Raw genomic sequence first — 21,663 nt, 5'->3', positions numbered from 1 at the left:
GATGCCCTTCTGCCCAACTTGAAACAATCTCTAATGCAATCAGCCCCCCTTAAGGGATCAGGTGGTGCTCTCTGAGATAGCACTGTGAATCTATCAACCGACCAGTCCTTAATCAGTAAGGGTTTGCTTATTAATGATTAAATATCCCTGCCATGTAACCTCCTAAACAGTTGGGCCCTCAGGCACTAGAAGCCGGATCAGGGAAGTCCGGAGTTGGAAGAGGAGAAGAGAGTTCACTGTAGGTCTCTGAGCCTGAGATAAAGTGATGCCCGTGGGAGGGGAGAGAAGTCATTGGAGAGAGGCTGAGCTTCCCGTTTGGATGAGCTGCTGGCTCTGTGGCCTTGGCAGACCTGCAGGGGTTCTGTACTCCGCAGTGAATTGCTCCCGGTGTGTGTCATTGGACAAAATATCTCTCTGTCCCTCAGTGAAAGGCTCAGAGAGCCACTGGTCTACATTAGCACAACTGCCTTGCCTCCCTGTCTGCTGATTGGCTTCTGCCCAACAGGCTGACCTGCACAGATGATTCACAGAGGCCTCTATGAATAGAAAAAGTCTTATGTTCAAGGTGATTCAATGACCTAATGGAGGGAGCCACGGCTGGGCAATCAGCAATCAAGTAGAACCCGTGGCAAGGCTAAAGAGGACTTTAATTAAGCATGGGTACAAGGCTGACTTTGATGTCCAGAAACGTAGAAGGATCATGGGTTTAATTCTGAGCTTCCTAGCAGTCAACTCAAAAAGGGAAACCTGCGCAGTTTCATATTTCACTATGATCATAATCTAAAAAGTATCAGTAGTATAGGAGAAGGTGAATGTTGACACTGGGGCCAGATGAGATGTCTGCCTGGAGGTGGATGGAATGGTCATGAAGAGGATTCTCCAGTCAACAACATATTCAGTAACATCCTTCCAACAGGCACAGGGATAAATTTTCTACATAAGTCATCAGCCTGGGCTGAGAGAGAATCAGCAAAAGCAATTATTTGGGGGTGGCAATATGATTCAGACAGGTTCCCAGCTCTCTCTTCTTTTTCTGTACTCAATATGGATCTCCCTATAAGAGCAGTCGGGCACTCCACTGGTGTTCCAATGGTAAAGAATCCGCCTGCCAATGCAGGGGACACAGGTTCAGTCCCTGGTCAGAGAAGATTCCACGTGCCGAGGAGCAACTAAGCCTGAGCATCTCGGCTGCTGAGCCTGCACTCTAGAGCCTGGGAGCTTCACCAAGAGAAGCCACTGCAATGAGAAGCCTGAGCACTGCAATGAAGAGGAGCCCCCGCCCGCCAGCACTAGAGAAAAGCCTGCACATGACAGTGAAGACCCACTGCTGCCAAAAGTAAATACGTATTTTTTTTTTAAAAAGAGAGAGTAGTTGGACTTCACAATACCAGAAAAAGAAAAAAAAAAGAATAATAAGACTGTATGTTCTTTAAGCAGTTTGCCCTAAATATTTGTTCAGTCCAGCTTAAGCAAATACCTCATTGGCAATGAGCTGAAAGAGCATCTCTGACCAAAACCCATTTGGACTCCAGGTGTTCTGTGCTGCCAGTTAAATCTGTGTCCATCTGCTTTAACAGGCAGCTGAGTTGGGAGAAGGATGATGCCTTTTCTTAGGAGAGTAACATTCCCATCTCCCCTGGGAAGGATTAATGGGATCCCCACGGGCACAGCCAAGAATTTTCTTAGACTCTGTTTTGAATACTCTTTCAAGCACAGATGAATGGAAGCTCAGAGCTTGGAGTTCTAATTCAGTGCCATGACTATAGCTATTTCATTTAAGCCTAGAAGCATTTTAAGGCACATCTATAGTGGAAAAGCTATGACAAACCTAGACAGTGTATTAAAAAGCAGAGACATTAAAAAAAAAAAAAAGCAGACAACACACCCCTTTGCCAACAAAGTTTCTTATAGTCAAAGCTATGGTTTTTCCAGTAATCATGGATGGATGTGAAAGTTGCATCATAAAGAAGGCTGAGCACCAAAGAACTGATGCTTTCAAATTGTGGTGCTGGAGAAGACTCTTGAGAGTCTCTTGGACTGCAAGGAGAGCAAACCAGTCAATTCAACCCTGAATGTTCATTGGAAGTGTTGTAGCCACTCAGAAGGACAGTGCAGATAGTGGAATGCAGTTTATTACAGCGGCGGGCCCAAGGCAGAGTCTCTTCTTGGCCAAGGACCCCGACCAGTTTCTGTGAAACCTTATATACCCTAAGTGTACGCGCTCAAACCCACCTCCCCAAATTCTCTGAAACTAGTCTGAACAAAGGAAAGATACAATCAAAGTTAACCTGTGATTTGTATGCCTTAAACCTGTGATTCGTATGCCTTAAGCCTAGGTTGTTAACAGTGGACAACTATCAGTATGCCTGTGGTCATACCCCAATAAGCTTAATAGAATTTATGATTCTATTTGGTTACACAGATAATTAGGATATTCTTTTAGGCAACGGAGTGTCTAGGTATGAGCCCTGGGGCTCTTCCATCCGGAGGGGTCTGCTTTTCCAGTTGGTATGTCATTTCCATAGATACTGAGCTTATAGCTCAAAGTCCACAGTCTGTTCCAAGATGGAATCCTGCTTTCAAGATGGAACCTGTTCTGTCTGTTTCCTCCTTCAGAAGGACTGATGCTGAAACTGAAGCTCCAATAGTTTGGCCACCTGATGGGAAGAGCCAAGTCATTGGAAAAGACCCTGATGCTGGGAAAGATTGAGGGCAGGAGTAGAAGAGGGTGACAGAGGGTGAGATGGTTGGATGACATCAACAACTCAATGAATGTGAATCTGAGCAAACTCCGGGAGATAGTGGAGGACAGAAAAGCCTGGAATGCTGCAGTCTATGGAGTCACAAGCTTCCCTGGTGGCTCAGATGGTAAAGCGTCTAACTGTGGGAGACCTGGGTTTGATCCCTGGGTTGGGAAGATCCCCTGGAGATGGAAATGGCAACCCACTGCAGTACTCTTGCCTGGAGAATTCCATGGACTGAGGAGCCTGGTAGGCTGCATCCATGGGGTCACAAAGAGTCGGACACGATTGAGCGACTTCACTTTCACTTTCATGGAGTCACAAAGAGTCAGACACGACTTAGCAATTGAAAAACAACAAAATAGTTCTTTGAAATAGATTTTTTGTGTTTACCCCCATTGGCTTGCTGAGTAATCTGAGCTGTGGCCCAGTGATGGAGCTGTTTTTTGGAGCTGGACCCTTCAAGCAGGGTCCTCTGAGATGTTGTGAGTGACTGTCTCCTGCATTCTTTGTACCTCTGGCCAAGACACCAGGCTGAAAGTAAGAAATCTGACCCATCTCACAGGTGACTCTAGATTTTCGTGAAGATGTTGATACTCCGCACACCTCAGTACCCTCAGGACTTGCTCCTGTGTCGATTTATCATTATATAAGGTGGTAGAGAAGAGCTGGGAGTTTGAAGTCAGACAAACTTCAGTTTGAAATCTGGCTCTCTGTTGACCATCTCCTGAGTTTTGGCAGATATTTAAATATCTCTGGATATTAGTGTCACCACCTGTAAAGTGGAGTTAATAAGCAGGATGGAAGGACTTGAAATAACATATGCAAAGTGCTTTGTTCTCATAGTCACGCAGTGGTACCATAGGTGACCATGATGACTCAGTTTTTTACATGGGAGCAGCTGATCTTCAATTTAAAAAACAACAGCTTTTCAGTAATAGATCTGCTTTGTCATATGCCCAGGTTTCGGTGTGAATGCCAGCACAATACTTGCGGGGAGACGTGTGATCGCTGTTGCGCGGGGTACAGTCAGAGGCGTTGGCAGCCCGCCACGGGGAAGCAGAGCAATGAGTGTGAAGGTGAGCCCTGGCCCCGCCCATGACCCCCCTCCCTCATTTCTGCCTGAGGACTGAATGCATGCATGCTCAGTTGCTTCAGTTGTGTCCAACTCTGTGCGACCTTATGGAGTGTAGCCCGCCAGGCTTCTCTGTTCATGGGATTTCCCAGGCAGGTATATTGGAGTGGGTTGCCATGCCCTCCTCCAAGGAATCTTCCCAACCCAGGGATCGAACCCACGTCTCTTATGTCTCCATTGGCAGGCGGGTTCTTCTAGTGCCACCTGGGAAGCCTGCCTAAGGACTGAGGGCAGTGTTTTTCCTGTGCTCGTGAACAGGGCAGGATCATGTCAATCTTGGGAGTCGGAACTATCCATCCCAATGAGTAACTCACCGACTGGAGGTAGAAGTGCCCCACTCTAAATTCAGATAGAAATATGTGAACAAAAATAGCAACAATAATGACCATTAATATAAATATATATTAAACATTCACTGTATGCAAAGATTGGGCAGAGTGCTTTGGCAATTGGCCTCTCTTTTTAGCAATCTAAAATGCGATGCAGCCACTATTAAATTTTAAACCCTTACAGTTTCTTAGGATGTGATACTGGATTGGAATCCTGATTTTTTTGAGGACCGACATCCAGAGAAGGTGGTGAGATTGATGTCTAAACAGAGAACTGAGGGAATAGGACTGAGGGGGATGTAGGGTGGAGGGGACCAGGGAAGGAAGGAAGAAAGGCTAGAGGCTGCTTTTAATTACGGGCACAATATAAAGCAAAAAAAAAAAAAAGTGTTATTTTAACAAACAAGCCCTATGAGAGCCAACTAAAGATTTTCTTTTAAACCCATCTTCTTAGAAATTCACATATTTATTCCATTTGCTAGAAACATTTTTTAACTTGTCGTTATTGACTTTGGAGATTGTGGCTTATTTTTTCCTGAATATTCTTAGCATTTGAAGATGAATTTGCTTTTATGAAATGACCAAAAGGTGTTTGGATCCAGGTTTGTTGTACTAGGGGGCTTCCATGGTGGCTCAGACAGTAAAGAATCTGCCTGCAATGCAGGAGACCCAGGTTCGATCCTTGATTCAGGAAGATCCCCTCCTGGAGGAGGGCATGGCAACATACTCCAGTATTCTTGCCTGGAGAATTCCATGGACAGAGGAGCCTGGTGGGCTACAGGCCATGGGGTTCCAAAGAGTTGGACACAACTGAGTGACTAATACTTTCACTTTGTTGTTGTTGTTTTAACTAGATGGGTAAGAAAGCATTTTGGCCAAAAAATTCTTGTAACTGTTAAGAAATATGACTGTGATTTCTGTAACCAGCAGAATTACTTAGGATGCATTTCTGGTGAGAAGTTCCAAGCGAGATTTGAGAGATGCTAGCCTTGTTGGAAGGTATGGATGCTGTCTGGGGGAATGCTTAGGTGATCTCTAGGTCCAGGATGTTACCTGGATGGCCATTCTCACTTGATAGTCAAAGCTAACAGGTTCCTTTTCATTGAATCCCTACTTCTTATCCCTAGATAATAAGGCCAAAAAGAGGGAAAAGTAATAATCAAGGATCGTTTCTTTCAACACTTTCAGATGCTGGTTTAAAATAGTTTGATTGAGTAAATGTTATCACATAAACTCCAACACTGGTCATATGATTTGTTTTCCAGACTAATGGAACCCCTCAGTGAATGACATGCTTACTCCAACATGTTTGATGACTTTTAAATAATTTCCTTTCATAAGTTTTTAACTTTCTTACACTTGCCAAAATGATTAAAAATTACAGACTGCATGTGGAAATCAGACCTAGTAAGATATTTGTTAGATGCTGTCTAAATTCCATGTGAGTTACTGTAATTCAAAATAAAGACCTCTGAAGAAATAACTGATGTAGTAAATAGAAATGCCTAAAAAAAATCATGGCACCACTGAGGAAATGAAAAAAAGAAAATGTTCAAGCTCTTGGAAACAGGATTAACTGGGGACTTCCCTGATGGTCCAGTGGTTAGAACTTCACCTTCCAATGCAGGGGTCTGTGAGTTGGATTCCTGGTTGGGGAGCTAAGATCTGCATTCCTCAGGGCCGAAAAACCAAAACATAACACAGAAGCAGTGCTGTAACATATTCAATAGAGACTTAGAAAAACAGGTTAATTTGGAATTCTAACTCAATCTTCTTCCCTAATAGATTTATCTGAGAACTTGATTAAAATATACAAATTCCTGGAAAGATAGAAAATTCAATCTAGGTGGAATGTAGTGAATATATATTCTACCTAAGAGACAAGAAGAATTTTACTTGTGTTAAATCTTTTTCATCTTGGCAATGATGAAAATCCTAAATGGGTTTAAACTATATTTTCTAATTTTATAAGTATCATATATTAATTGTAAATAATTTGGAAATTATTTCTTAAAGTAAAATCATTTATACTTTCATTACCCTAAGAGATCCACTATTAATATTTTGTTAGGTATTCTAGTATTTTTTCATACACACTTTAAATGCTCAAGTGTATATTATTTTATACAATTTTATATCTGGATCTTTTTCACTTAGTATTTAAAAATATTTTCCCATATCATTAAAAACTCTTTGACATACTTTGTGATGGCACATGGTATAGTCTTTCTTGAGTCAAGTGTATCTAAAAAGTGTTTGTTTTGTTGAGTCCTTACTGTGTGCAGGGTACCATGCTCTATTACAAACGAAACATGAGCAGTGCTTGACTTCATAGAACTCAGTCAAGCAAATATACTGTTGTTTGCTTAGCCATTTCCCTGTGGTTAGATGTCAAGATTACTTCCATTTAATCACTATTATAGATAAAGCTGAGATGAAAGGCTTAGAATGTTGACTGAGAGAATAGATTTTGGAGTCACAGAAAGAAAAGTCAGGATTCTGCCTGTCTGACTTGTGAACTCTGTGAATGAATACTTCCCTTAACCTCTCTAAGCCTCAGCGTCCCCATCTGGGCTATGGACATCATCATACCTCCCCTAGAAAGTTATTATGTATATAAAATAAGATAATGCATGTAATGCTTTCCGTAGTGTATCAGGAACTCGGTTATTCTTGGCAGTAGGAGTAGTAGTAATATTCACTTTGTGCAGCTTAACTGGCCTGTTGTAGTTCAGTCTTTATGACCCATATGACTCCATGAGCTGCAACATGCCAGGCTTCCCTGTCCATCACCGTCTCTTGCAGCTTGCTCAAACTCATGTCATTGAGTCAGTAATGCCATCCAACCATCTCCTCTGTCATCCCCTTCTCCTCCTGCCTTCGATCTTTTCCAGCATCAGGGTCTTTTCCAGTGAGTCAGCTTTTTGCATTAGGTGGCCAGAGTATTGGAGCTTCAGCTTCAGCACCAGTTCAGGGTTGACTTCCTTTAGGATTGACTGGTTTGATCTCCTTGGCATGTTGATTTATCTTAATTTGTTGTAATGACATATCTTATTTTTTTGAAAAGAGAAACTTTCTCCCAATTAATATCAAACAAAAGAAAGTATAAATTGCATATGGTTGTAGGCTGATCTTTGTGTAAAAGTCTCTAGAATTTTCCACTCAGGGTATCCATGGTGTTCCAGAATGGACTTTCTTGTAGTTCAGTGGGCAGTAATCCTCTCAGAGCAGGGGGTGCGGGGATTTACTGAGGCTCTCATAGTCGCGATGCAGTACTAACTTAGAATACTCTTTCCTTAGCATGCAACTGCCATGGACACTCCACCGACTGTTACTATGATCCGGATGTGGAGAGGCAGCAGGCAAGCTTGAATATCCAAGGCCTCTATGCAGGTGGAGGGGTCTGCATTAACTGTCAGGTAAGGCACTATTTAAGTCAGCCTAGGAAATGAACATTCAGGAAGCCCTACTCTAAAACAATATCACCAGCTTCCCTGGTGGCTCAGTGGTAAAGAATCCGCCTGCCAGTGCAGGAGAGATGGGATTGATCCCTAGTCCAGAAAGATAATGCATGTGCCACAGAGCAATTAAGCCTGTGTACCACAACTATAGAGCCTGTGCTGTAGAGCCTGGGAGCTGCAACTACTGATGCTCGTGTGCCCCAGAGCCCATACTCCACAGGAGAAGCCACTGCCATGAGAAGCCTGGCACCACAGCTGGAGTGTAGCTCTGGCTCACTGCAACTAGAAAAAAGCCCATACAGCAACAAAGACCCAGCACAGCCAAAAATAAATAAGTAAATAATATGTATAATATATAAAAATATTTTTAAAAGACATTTATAAGAAATTTTAAAAATAAAAATAAATAAAATGATGTCAAGAAAGTGATATGCAATCGAAAGGATTTTCTGACACCCTTTCTCCACTTTTGTACATAGAAAGCCTGCTTAGCTGGATGTAATTTAGAGATTGTAGGGAAAATGGACTGAGGGATATTTGCCCAAACTGTTGATTAGATTTTTGGGCCTTTGCCTAATTGGAGGGGAGAATTCCTCTCATCTTGACTGCTATCCATGTTATAGTAGAAAGGCTCTGAGATAGGACAAATTCGTATCAATTTCCATGCTGACTTTAAATCCCATTTTCAAATGGATTCTGAGTCTAGAGGAAGTATGTCATGATCAGTTAATGATGTCTGCCATTGACATTGAAACCAAATAAGAACTGATTCTTCATCCCTTCTGTAGAATGATTGGGTTCACTGGAATTTAGCTAAGAGGAGGGTGTATGTATGTATATGTGCCTCGAGATATTCATTAAAAATTGTGTAAAATGTTCATGAATTTAGTCTATATTCTGTCTTGTTTGCTTTTAGAATGGTATTTTGTTAATGTTGCCATTAAAGAGGCACTTTACATGAGGTACCTATTTGTATGGAACCAGGGATATGACCAACCTAGATAGCATATTCAAAAGCAGAGACACTACTTTGCTGACTAAGGTTCATCTAGTTAAGGCTATGGTTTTTCCTGTGGTCATGTATGGATGTGAGAGTTGGACTGTGAAGAAGGCTGAGCGCCGAAGAATTGATGCTTTTGAACTGTGGTGTTGGAGAAGACTCTTGAGAGTCCCTTGGACGGCAAGGAGATCCAACCAGTCCATTCTGAAGGAGATCAGCCCTGGGATTTCTTTGGAAGGAATGATGTTAAAGCTGAAACTCCAGTAGTTTGGCCACCTCATGCGGAGAGTTGACTCATTGGAAAAGACTCTGATGCTGGGAGGGATTGGGGGCGGGAGGAGAAGGGGACGACAGAGGATGAGATGGCTGGATGGCATCACTGACTTGATGGACGTGAGTCTGAGTGAACTCCGGGAGTTGGTGATGGACAGGGAGGCCTGGTGTGCTGCAATTCATGGGGTCGCAAAGAGTCAGACACGACTGAGCGACTGAACTGAACTGAACTGAACTGAGGGATACACACCCTCAGAGAGACCCACCATTCTCTGCATGTCTCCCTCTCCACACATTTTATATCATCTATCATCACAGTTAATTAAATACAAGTAAATATGCACCATAGGTTTGCTATGAGTCATTGGGCTTTGTGAATAAGTGGAAGATCCCAGGATCTTGTTAAAGCGTTGTATTACAGGACCTTCTGTTGATTTGCGTGCACATAAAAGCTGCAGGTGCCCTGGACGGTCTGAAATTTGATGAAGGATATTTATGAAAACCCTATAATGGACGTCATGTTAGTGATGAAGTACTGAACTCTTTCCTTCTAGAGGTTGGGAACAAGAAAGGATTCTTGTGACAGTGTCCTGGAGGACCCAAGCACTGCATAAGACGAGGGGAAAAAAAGTATTAAGGTCAGAAAGGAAGAAGCAGAACTAGTAGAACTGTTTCTATTTGGAGATGACACGATTGTTTATGTAAAAAAGCCTAAGGATATACAAGACAATTACCAGAACCAGTAAGCGAATTTCGTAATATTGTAGGGTAGAATGACAATATAGAAAAACTAATTGTATTTATATATACTAGTAGCAAACAATAAGAAGATGAAATTAAAATTTGATTAAAAATAGTATTAAAAACCATAAAATGCTCAGGAACAAATTTAGCCAAAGACATGTAAGACCTCTCTGTTAAAGCTAAAAAGCTTTGCTGAGAGAAATCTAGAAAAAACTAAATAAAATAGAAAAATGTAACATATTTATGGATTAGAAGACTCAGTAGTATTAAGATATCAGTTTTCCCCAAATTGCTGTATGAAGTTAATGGAAGTTCTTTTTTATTTTTTATAAAGACGTGGACATGTGGATTAAAATTTACATGATTATGTAAATGACCTAGAATATTCAAAGTTGTCTTGAAGAAACTAAATAAAACTGGAGAACATATCGTACTTCAAGATTAACTGTAAAGCTACAGTAACTGAAACACTGCTAGTGACATAAGGCTGGAAGCATAGATCAGCATTGCGCAACAGGAAGCACAGAAACAGGCCCAGACCTGGGTCATTTTATGTCCACAATGGACATTTTATTTTTGATAAAAGTACCGAGGCAATCTAATGGCAGGAGGTGGGGAGAGAAGAGAAAGTCCTTTCAACAAATGGTTCTGGAGTAACTGAATTTTATATGGGGAAAAGGTTAACTTTGACCATTCATCTCAAACATACGCAAAAAACTAAGTTGATATGGATCAGACCCAAAATAAAGTTAAAACTTTAAGCTTTAGAGAAAAATATAGGAGATAATCCTTATGATTCAGAGGATGAGCAAAGTTTCCTTAGGTCACTGAAAACAATAACCATGAAAAATAAACAAATTAGACTTCATCAAAATGAAAAACTTCTGCTCACAAAAGGCACTGCAGAAAATGAATAGGCAAGACATGAACGGGGAGAAAATATTTCCAAAACATCAATCTGAAGATTGGTTGGTATCCAGGATGTAATAAAGAACTCCCACAACTCAGTAATAAAAAGACAAATAACTTAATACAATTGCAAATGGTTTGAATATCCACTTCACAGAAAGTGGATGTATGAATGGTCAATAAGCATACAATAAACACTTCATAAAAATGGGTATATGAGTGGCCAAGAAGCATATGAAGGGCTTAACGTCATTAGTCATCAGAAAAAAATTGGGGCCCAAGTTCAACCTGATGTGCTCTATCAGAAGCCATAGTGGCCAAAAACAGAGTTGAGGGGTCACTGGCATTTGATGGAAGAGAGGGTGGACCACAGCTGTTGCCTATTTGCCCAAGACGTTTATGCATGTAAATGAAGTCAAAGACGTGGCCAGTGTGGTTTTGACCTCAGTGTTAAAGTGAATTCAGATTTTAGCCCACAGGACAAGAAGTGGTAATAAATAAAAGTCTGTAATTAATAAAATCATATTAAAGGGAAGAGGATCCAGAAAAGGTCCTTGTTCTCTCTGTGTTCTATGCAGACTCCTTTTGAATCAGTGTGTTATGTTTGTTTTTTTAAAATTTCTTATTGCCTTTCCTTTCATTAACGAAAGAATATTGTCCTTCCGATTGTTTCCAAATTGGGAAGGGGGACAGAATTGAGCTAGATCCATCATTTATAGTTCTTGGAAATTGATGGTGCATGTTGGGTAATTTGATTTTCTGGCAATTACAAGGATTAGCTGTGAAATATAAAAGGCTGCCTTGTATTGTACTTTAAAATGAGCTCTGTGTGTGAGACACATGCCTACATTTTCCATTCTCATAGCAGAAATGTTTGGGAAATGGTTTCAGAGTAAAGCAAAGATAAAGTTTTGGAATGACGAGAGGAGGAGTTGTAGATGCAGTTTCTTTCAAAACTGAAGATAAAAATACACACGTGGCCCTTTATTCCCAGGGTTAAACCTAAAGGTGATCTATTATCCATTCATCACTGTCGAATGAAGCTTGGAAGAGTGGCCCTCTGGAGTTTTTGCTCACTCAGATATCAGGTGCTTCAGTAAGAGGTAGCGAGGAAAACTTGGCCTGTTCAGTTCGTGGTCTCATTTCCTCTTCCAATGGGAAAAAATTCCAGAGCCAAGTTCGAGCCAGTGTCCTGTGATAGATCTTGGAGACTCAAGGTCAAGATCTGTGCTCTTTTTTTCTTCAGTGATTTTAACATTACAGTTGTGTATGACAGAATTATTTCTCAGGATGAAGAGCACAAAATAAGGGCTTCTCCTGTATTCTTCCCTCTAAGTTTCTTTTGTTTCTTTCTAGCATAACACAGCCGGTGTAAACTGTGAGAAGTGTGCTAAGGGCTATTACCGCCCTTATGGCATTCCGGTCCATGCCCCTGATGGCTGCATTCGTAAGTTTCATTCCAATTTGGTGTGTCTTAGACTTCAGAGAGAACATTGGTCTAAATTATGATTGGCTAAAAATTCCTTTTGTTTTCTCTCTATCTTCATATTATTGGTTCTATTCCACTAACTGTGTGACCTCAGTTACGTGTGTCTCTGAGAATCAGATTTCTTCTATATAAATGGAAATGATAATCTAGTCTCTAAGATTAAGTGAATTGCCATCAAAACCACCTAGGAAGGGATTTCCCTGACAGTCCAGTGGTCAGGACTACGCTTCCAGTGCAGGGGTCATGGATTTGACCCCTGGTTAGGGAACTAAGATCCTACATGCCATATAGCATGGCCACAAGAGAAAAAATAAACAACAATAAGAAGAAGAAAATAATTTTTTTAAAAAGAAACACACCAAAAAACCACCTGGGAGAATACTGAGACTTGGGCCTGTCCCATACTAGGCCTGCAACAAATGTTTTCTGTTGTTTTGAAATGTTTCTGTGATCTCCAGTAATTTCAGATTTCATCAGAATTAGCATAAGACACACAGCAATGGTTTCATAAGGATTTACGAATAGTCATAATATTCAAAATAGTTATGATTCATTGAGCCCTTGCTGTATACAAGGCATTGCCTGAATAATTTCACAAAGTTCTTTTCTCACAACAAACTTAATGTATTATTAGTCTCCCTTTTCAGATGTAGAAAAATCAAAGGGTCTTAGTAGTTAAATATTTTCGCCCAGGTGACAGAACCACTAACTCGTAAGTTAGGATATTACTCATATCTGCCCAGTGCTGCTGTAACCTACCGCTTCCATTGTACAGAGAAACACCACTTTTTTCCCCCTGTGCAATTATCAGCCATAGATCAGATTATGGACTTTGTTTAGCATGTGAAAGTTCTTTGATTCAGTTAGAAAACAATTCCATTCCTGAAGTTGACTTCCGTGCCCACCTTCCCCCCAGATTCATTCATTGTATCATTAAGGTTTGAGGGCATCATCATTGTTAAAAGTGGGTCTCTGTTTTGTCTCGATCTTCCACATCATCCCATGAAGTACGCCCATCATTTTTCTTGTGTTCACAAAAAATAGGCCTTGGCTAAGGAAAACAGGACATTGTGAATATAGTCTTGCCTTATTAGGAACCTCAGTTTTCCATCACTTTTCTAGTTTCTTTCTTTGTCACTGAAATGGTCTCCTGGAGGTATTAGAGGCATAGCATTAAGAAACCACTGGACACATGAATAATAACAAATTAACCAAAGACCTCAGGAGAGGCCAGGCTTGGGGGATGCTTGGTGCTCATGACTTCCGCAGCCTCCCAGGTCCTCACTGCACAGGTACTCAGCTGAGCTGTGACAGTATTTTCGCTGCCCAAGGTGAGGACTTGGGCCAGGTCAGGGGAAGTGAGGGCATTACCAAGCATTTTACAGCCCAAGTCTGTCCCTCTGGAGTGCAAACCTGACCATCATGTCGGTCACAAAAACTGCCTTCAGTGAGTCTTATCATTTGATTCTAACATTTGGATTATGGATGTGATCTTGCTGTGCTGGCCACAGATTATATATCAGTGTCTAGGCATCTCACACTCATGTCCACAACACAGCTGTGTAACAAGGAGCTCTCTGGACATTGGCAGCTGGCTCATAGCCAGGAGAGGCTCTGCCCACCCAGCCCCTCCAATGGGGGGACAGTGCCTTTTGCCTCTTGCATGGTGAGCTGGGTGGTGCTCACATCATAAACCACATCCCGGAGGCCTTCCCAGTGTGACTGCCCATTAAAGCCAGTCTCTGAGGGCCGCGGGGTTGGGTCTCTGCAAACCGTCCACCAGGTATGAAGTGGAAAGCAGTGCCCTTTCAGGAACACATGTGGACCAATGATGAAGGACTGGATTGGCCAAAAAGTCAGTTTGGGTTTTTCCATAGCACCTTATGAAAATACCCGAATGACCTTTTCAATCAACCCAGTAATAAGGACATTACGAAATATTGGCCTTAAGAGGTGCAATGAAGGACGGACCCCCTGAAACCGGGGTTTCTCTTAGCCTGCAGCTGCCACCCGGAGCACGCAGAGGACTGTGAGCAGGGCTCTGGCCGCTGCACCTGCAGGCCCAACTTCCGCGGAGACCACTGTGAGGAGTGTGCGGCCGGCTACTATCATTTCCCAGTTTGCTCCAGTAAGTCCTGGTGGTAGAAGGGGAGGCCTGGCTCCTTGGCTCTTACCTGGGCTTTGTGCATCGACCCCTGAGGGTGTGGCAGGCGGGGCGGGGAAAGAGGGGGACAGAAATAGGGCCAGGAAGGCTGTATTGGGTTGGCCAAAACTACGTTCATGTTTTTCCGTAAGATGTTACAGGAAAACCCAGATGAACTTTTGGGCCAACCCAGTATTTGTGTGGAAGTGTTTCCCAAAGTGGAACATTACCTTTATATAAGTATGTTGTTGTATGTATGTATGTATGTATATGTAAGTATATATGTATATAAGTATGTTGTATATAAGTATGTATGTTATTTATCTCCGAAGTATTAGGCTGTACCATAGACATGACCTAAGGGGCAAATATTGGCAATTTCAACTTAATAGTAATCCATGTGTGAAGTTTTTTTTCATAAACCTAGAAAAAATGTCATGGGCTTCCAGATACTTGTTTGCACACACATGTGTGTATATTGTATTTCTGGTGGGTAAGGGATGTTTCTGCTCTTACCCACTTTACAGGGGAGCCCCCCATCTCACCCTATTGTCATGACCTAAGAGAATGGCTCAGTACCTCAGAGAGAAAAAATATGTATCTGTTAGAAACACTGTAGAACAGGGAGCAAGTGTGTTAGTCGCTCAGTCATGTCTGTCTCTTTGGGACCCTGTGGACTATAGCCTGTGTCCACGGGATTCTCCAGGCAAGAATACAGGAGTGGGTTGCCATTCTGTTCTCCAGGGGATCTTCCCAACCCAGGGATGGAACCCAGGTCTCCCACATTGCAGGCAGATCCTTTACTATCTGAGCCACCAGGGAAGAGCACGGAGCAGGAGAGTCTGAAATCTGCTGTGCAGGTTGGGGCAGGAGCCTGGTTCTGTTTGCTCTGCATTAGTGTAGAAACTGGAGTTTGGTGTCAGGACAGAGAAACACTGTCTCGGGAAGAGGCTGCCACACTGAGACCTTAGTTGTTGTCCATTCCCACCTCACAGTTCTACTATCCTGGGAAAATCACATTGAGTTTTGAGGCTGTGCACACAGGATGTGTGTGGCCCCATCTGGTGTGTAGTCACCATCTGGCCCCGTACCCACCTGCAGTCCCAGGGTCACTGTTCAGTAAGGACCCACTTCCACTGTCGAGTGTCCCAGTTTGGAGGACAAATTATATAACCATCTTAGAGTTAAAGGAGCCGACTTTTAAGCCCACACATAGTAACATTAAGCCCTGAATCAGGGCTTAATCAATTTAGAATCCTTAATTATTGGACAGAGGCTGAGCAGAAATTGTATTTTCATAAGCAAAGTTTTAGAGTAAAAACTTGTAAGGAAACGTTTTTTAAAAACTAGTCTCAATTTTATATTAAAGAACAATAAAGATACTAAAGGGACTTCTCTGGTGACCCAGTGGTTAAGAATCCACCTGCTAGGGCAGAGGACACAGGTTCGATTCCTGCTCCAGGAAGATTCCACATGCCTTGGGGCAGCTTGGCCCGTGCAACACAACTACGGAAGCCCACAAGCCTAGAGCCTGTGCTCTGCCACAGGAGAAGCCACCGCAATGAGAAACCCACGCACACCAATGAAAACCCAGGGCAGCCAATATTGGTTAATTAATTTTTAAAAAGAAGTCCAGTTCAGCCCTAGTTGACTGGGACTTAGTTATTGTGAGCACAGAATATCCATTTCTGTTCATTAGTATGCACATCATACTCATGTCTGACCTTCCTGATTCTACATAACTACACTTTTAAGTGTAGCAATATTTCCTTTTTTTTTTTTTCCAGTTGGTTTTCACACACTGCTTTCACTACGTTGGAGTGGGCATCTACCTAGTTACTGCAGTTTACTGTTTTACTATGCTGTGTCCTTAATTTTCCTCTGTATTTTTCAATAAACTATTTTTCTAGGAATTCCCATCCTTCCTATTTCTACTCCAAGTCCAGAGGATCCAGTAGCTGGAGATATAATAAAAGGCAAGTAATTTCTCACTTGGTTTAACTTCAGTAAAAATGTTCTCCATATTCCTTCTTCTACACACATGGCTATGTCCAAGTTCAAATCATTCTTACAGGAGCTTGGTGGTGCCTTGTGGGTGTGTTGCATTTGGACTCCTCACCCCTCTGCCCCTTCATTCTCTAATCCTGTCTGTGCTTTGCAAAGGCACTGCCTGATGAAGGGGGCTAAGCCATTTGGATTGTCTGTCTCCAGTTTGCTCAGAAAGCTTCAGTGACAGTCAGCTGCCTGCCGTCTTGGTTCTCCATGAAGGGACTCTGAGAAAGGGACTGGGTGCAAGCAGTTCATTTGGGAGGTGACCCCGGGAAACATCAGTAAGGGAGAGAGTCTGAGACTGAAGGGGGCCTTTTTGAAGTTGCCTTAGCGAGCTTGGTCCTACGGTAGCTCCTGGAGCTGTAGCCCTCTTGGCAGCTCTGGGAGACAGCAGAGAACCTGCTCAGCGTTCCTCCAGCTGAATGGAGAACTTCAGTCACCTGCCGGGTGGGGAGGGCTGCCTCTGGGGCATTAACTCTCCGGACCTGGCCTGCAGGGGGGCCAAGGAGCTGCGGCAGCCGGAAAAGTGCCCAGGGAAGAGTGTGCGGAAGCAGGCTTTGGGGTGGAGAGGCGCTCTGCCTACGTAATACCTGATTCTGCACGTGTTTTGTGAGCACCTACTATGTGTCTGACACCGTTCTGGCTGCAGGGGACTTAGCAGTGAAATAAATTTCCCAGCTCTCCTGCAGCTTATACAACTTATATTTTAGTTGGGGGTAGGGTGAGGGCAACTCATAAGGTAACATGTTTAACATATAAACAAGTAAAATAACAAATGTGTTAGATGATTAACATGCAGGGTTGTGTCTTGTACAAGGTGCCCCTTTTAAATGGGAATCATTCACAATGGGGAACTTACGCATCCCTCAGGCCATGTCTTGTATTATTGGTGTAAAATATTCCAGTTAAGAATTTCCAAAGGCAGGTGATGGATCTCACAGATTCAAGATTACTTGGGGGAATATTTGAAGTTACTAACTGCCTATAATAAAGGTTGGCCAGATTTCTGTTCATTTAATCTCATTAAAAGGGTCACAAAAAGGTACTAATTTATTTAAAGAGAAGTCTGATGCTGGGAGGGATTGGGGGCAGGAGGAGAAGGGGACGACCGAGGATGAGATGGCTGGATGGCATCACTGACTCGATGGGCGTGAGTCTGAGTGAACTCCGGGAGTTGGTGATGGACAGGGAGGCCTGGCGTGCTGCGATTCATGGGGTTGCAAAGAGTCGGACAAGACTGAGCGACTGAACTGAATTGAATCCATCTGCTTACTTTGCCAACAAAGGTCCGTCTAGTCAAGGCTGTGGCAACCCACTCCAGTACTCTTGGCTGGAAAATCTCATGGGTGGAAGAGCCTGGTAGGCTGCAGTCCATGGGGTCGCTAAGAGTCGGACACGACTGAAGCGGCTTAGTAGCAGCAGCAGCAACATGTATGGATGTGAGAGTTGGACTGTGAAGAAAGCTGAGCACCGTATAATTGATGCTTTTGAACTGTGGTGTTGGAGAAGACTCTTGAGAGTCCCTTGGACTGCAAGGAGATCCAACCAGTCCATTCTAAAGGAGATCAGTCTTGGGTGTTCTTTGGAAGGAATGATGCTAAAGCTGAAACTCCAATAGTTCGGCCACCTCTTACAAAGAGTTGACTCATTGGATAAGATTCTGATGCTGGGAGGGATTGGGGGCAGGAGGAGAAGGGGATGATAGAGGATGAGATGGCTGGATGGCATCACCTACTTGATGGACATGAGTTTGGGTGAACTCCAGGAGTTGGTGATGGACAGGGAGGCCTGGCGTGCTGCGATTCATGGGGTTGCAAAGAGTCGGACACGACTGAGCGACTGAACTAACTGAACTGAGTCCATCTGCAGTACAGAAGACACAGGAGATGCGGGTTCGATCTCTGGGTCAGGAAGATCCCCTGGGGGAAGAAATGGCAACCTACTCCAGTATTCTTGCTTGGGAAATCCCATGGACAGAGGATCCTGGTGGGTTACAGTCCATGGGGTTGCAAAGAGTCAGACACAACTGAAGCAACTGAGCATGCATGCGCACACACACTTGGTCACTCGGGGACCGTAGCTGTGCCTGACTTACTTTCTGATCCCCAAGGCATGGTATTCTACCCATAGTGGGTACAGCAAGTGTGTCCTTAAGTGTTTGCTGTGTTTGACTAGAATGGGGCTCAGTTTTTGAGCCTGGATTACGATACATCGCTGGTCTCCTTCCACAAGCATGTTTTAGATACTCTGTTTCTGGTCTGTTTCCAGTAATCCCTTTGTTGTTCTGTTCCCTTTTCTCCCCAGATAGGCTGGTGGTGACTTAGGGAAGGAAATTTAATTGAATTTGAAGGAAAGTTCAGACTTCTGTTACAGAATATTAGGGAAGCCTCAGAACACAGCCCTGAGAAAAAGAAATTCCACTTAACGCAGTTAGATTTATTTGGGAATTTGAAATCAGAGAGATCCCGTTCAATTTTATTTTCTACTAATGCACTTCAAAAACACCCAGTTTGGGGCCTGACTTCTGGCAGTGAACCTTAGGAACACAAACATCTCAGCTGCCAGGAGATATGCAACACTGGATGATACCAGGTCTCTCCCATCCCTGAGGATTTTAATTCATTGAGGCCCATTAATGCTTTCATGTCTTCTCAGTGGTTCTTAAACAAAGCTGTGTTTAAGAACCTGCTTGTACAAAATGTAAATGCCTGTGTTTCACCCTCAGATTTTAAATCTAGATTTACAGGGTGAAGTTCAGCCTGGTATTTTGAACAGATTTTCTAGATGATTCTGGCCTGTCTCTTGCATGCGTGCCAAGTCGTTTCAGTCCTGTCCAACTCTTTGTGACCCCGTGGACTGTAACCTACCAGGCCCCTCTGTCCATGGGATTCTCCGGGTAAGAATACTGGAGTGGGTTGCCATGCCCTCCTCCAGGGGATCTTCCCTAACCCAGGGATCGAACCAGCTTCTTTTATGTCTCCTGCATTGGCAGGCGGGTTTCATTAGTGCCACCTGGGAAGATTTCCAGGGATGAAGTTCAGGCTGGTATTTTGAACATATTTTCTAGATGATTCTGGTGTATGTCTCTTGTTAAGAACCACTGCTCTGGTTAGAAGAAATTTGTGTTTCATGGTTGGCAGACTTTCCTGTAAAGATATAGTAAATATTTTCAGCTTTGTAGGCAAAGTTGCATGTACTCAACTCTGCTGTTGTAACATGAAAAGAATAGACAATACATGAATGAATGAGCTTGGCTGTGTTCCAATAAAACTTTGTTTACTAAAACAAAAGGATCTGGGCCTCAGGCCTTAGTTTACAGATCCTGGGACTCTATCAGCATCTCTTGAGTTTGGGATTCCACACCCAGGCAAAGATGTTTTACCAGGAGATTCCAGTGTGCAGCCCAGATCGAGAAGTACTGTTCTAGAAATTCCATAGGCTCAGTTCCAGACACTTGAAGCAAAGGAGACTTGAAGCAAAAGGACAGAACCCTTTTCCAGGCCAGAATGTTTTTAGCTTTACATGACCCTGGATATTATTGGGGTTTTCTGGGTCCAAGTGATCATTTATAACCACTTGGCATTTATTTTTAGAAAGTTCATGTTTAGTAGACACATCTTCAAGGGCTTTTTTTGAAAATGAAAGGATGCATGAAACATTCACTCTAGAGGGACACTGGCCTCTGGGCACTCTTTTATTCCTCCAAGTTCAAACGAAGAGTGATGAAGAGTAAAATCAGCAGCTGCAGAAAGACTCTAAGTGCTTACTTTAGGAGAGTGATGCCATCTTGGGATGGGTTTGTAAAGCAGCTCGTTTGGTTGGAGGACATGGCTGCCTGGAGGTTCCTTGACCCCAAGAAAAGGTTTTGATTCCCCTGATCACTTTGTAAGGAGCTAGTTGTGATTGTTGCTTAGTTGCCAAGTCATGTCCGACTCTGCGACCCCGTGGACTGTAGCTCGCCAGGCTCCTCTGTCCATGGGATTCTCCAGGCAAGAACACTGGAGTGGGTTGCCATTTCCTTCTCCAGAGGAGCTACTTGCCCTTGCCAAGCTGTGAGTCAGTGTGGGCGGGGCTGTGGCCTGTGCTAATGATGAGAACTCTGAGAGTTGGGGGCGACAGCCTGCTGGGGCATGCCTTTGCGCTCTGTCCCTCCCCAGGCTGAGCATTTTAACCTGCATGGCAGGGTGGGGCAGCCACTGTTGCCATGGAGACAGGCCAGCTATGGCTTAGAGAGAGACAGGTGAATTCTGATATGTTAGTTTGGCGGCTCTCTGTAGATGCCAGTAAAACAGAATTCAAGGAATGGTGTTTACCAAAGAGAACTGGAGTCTTGAATATTTAGCATATTCTTCATTCATTGAACTCTTATTAAGTGCCTCCTCTGTACCAGGCACAGCCGAGGCAGCTGCTAGTTCACAGTCGCTGCTCCCTGGAAGCCCCCAGGCCTGCAGGAGACACACCGGCAAACAGTTTCAACAGCAGGAGTTAATCCTATGACCTGGCAAGGTGGTGGTGGTTTTGTCGCTGAGTCATGTCGACTCCTGCAACCCCATGGACAGCAGCCTGCCAGGCTTCTCTGTCTATGGGGTTTCCCAGGCAAGAACACTGGAGTAGGTTGCCATTTCCTTCTCTAGGGGATCTTCCCGACCCAAGGATTGAGCCTGCATCTCCTGCATTGCAGGCAGATTGTTTACCATCTGAGCCACCAGCCAAGAACATGGAGCAATAGGAGCAGACCCGAGGGTCATCCTTATAGCTTCTTACAAAAGGGAGGGAGGGAAGGTAGGCGGGTAGATGGGAAGGATGGGAGGAAGAATGGAGGAAGGAAAGAAGGAAAGAAAAAGGTAGAGTTCTAGAAGGGCTTCCTGGGACCAGGAGAAGGAGGCGTTGAGGACATTACGGATTTGTATATACTGAGGTGGCCCAAACATCATTTGGAGTTTTCCATAAGGTGTTATGATGATGATTTTACACCAGGTGATAGGAAAGCATCTTGAGACACCTGTTTTTAGTGATGCGTGGGCTCTGGCAGCATGAAGATTTTGAAGGGTCTTCTGAGTCACATGTGTTGAGGACTTTGCATTGTGTCCTGAAGGCATCAGGTCACCATGGAGGGGATTAATCAGGGCCTGGTAACCCACTCCAGTGTTCTTGCCCGGAGAACCGCATGGACAGAGGAGCCTGGTGGGCTACAGTCCATGGGGTCGCAGAGTCGGACGTGACGGAGCAAATAACACTTTCACTTTTTTTCATGAAAAGATTGGCTTTTTAGAAAGATCACTCCTGCCACCAGTGTGGAGAGTGGGTTGGAAGGAGAAGATGGGAAGCAGACAGCCTTGTTAGGAGAATCTTGATATAAACCAGGCAAACAAGGGTGAGGTCCTGGAGGA

General features: G+C 43.5%; 1 protein-coding gene across 1 annotated transcript in view; it reads left to right on the top strand.

Annotated features, from left to right (window-relative positions):
* The window catches only part of LAMA3 (laminin subunit alpha 3), a 253,009-nt gene that overhangs the window by 68,425 nt on the left and 162,921 nt on the right, over positions 1 to 21,663 (top strand). The window contains exons 7-11 of the mRNA XM_052660252.1: positions 3,705 to 3,820; positions 7,506 to 7,624; positions 11,949 to 12,039; positions 14,078 to 14,209; positions 16,135 to 16,200. Coding sequence (XP_052516212.1) covers positions 3,705 to 3,820; positions 7,506 to 7,624; positions 11,949 to 12,039; positions 14,078 to 14,209; positions 16,135 to 16,200 — 524 coding nt within the window. The remainder of the gene's footprint in view (positions 1 to 3,704; positions 3,821 to 7,505; positions 7,625 to 11,948; positions 12,040 to 14,077; positions 14,210 to 16,134; positions 16,201 to 21,663) is intronic.

The sequence above is a fragment of the Budorcas taxicolor genome, chromosome 22 (assembly GCF_023091745.1).
Source record: "Budorcas taxicolor isolate Tak-1 chromosome 22, Takin1.1, whole genome shotgun sequence".
Lineage (NCBI taxonomy): Eukaryota > Metazoa > Chordata > Mammalia > Artiodactyla > Bovidae > Budorcas > Budorcas taxicolor.
This window is presented reverse-complemented; position numbering and strand designations above follow the sequence as displayed.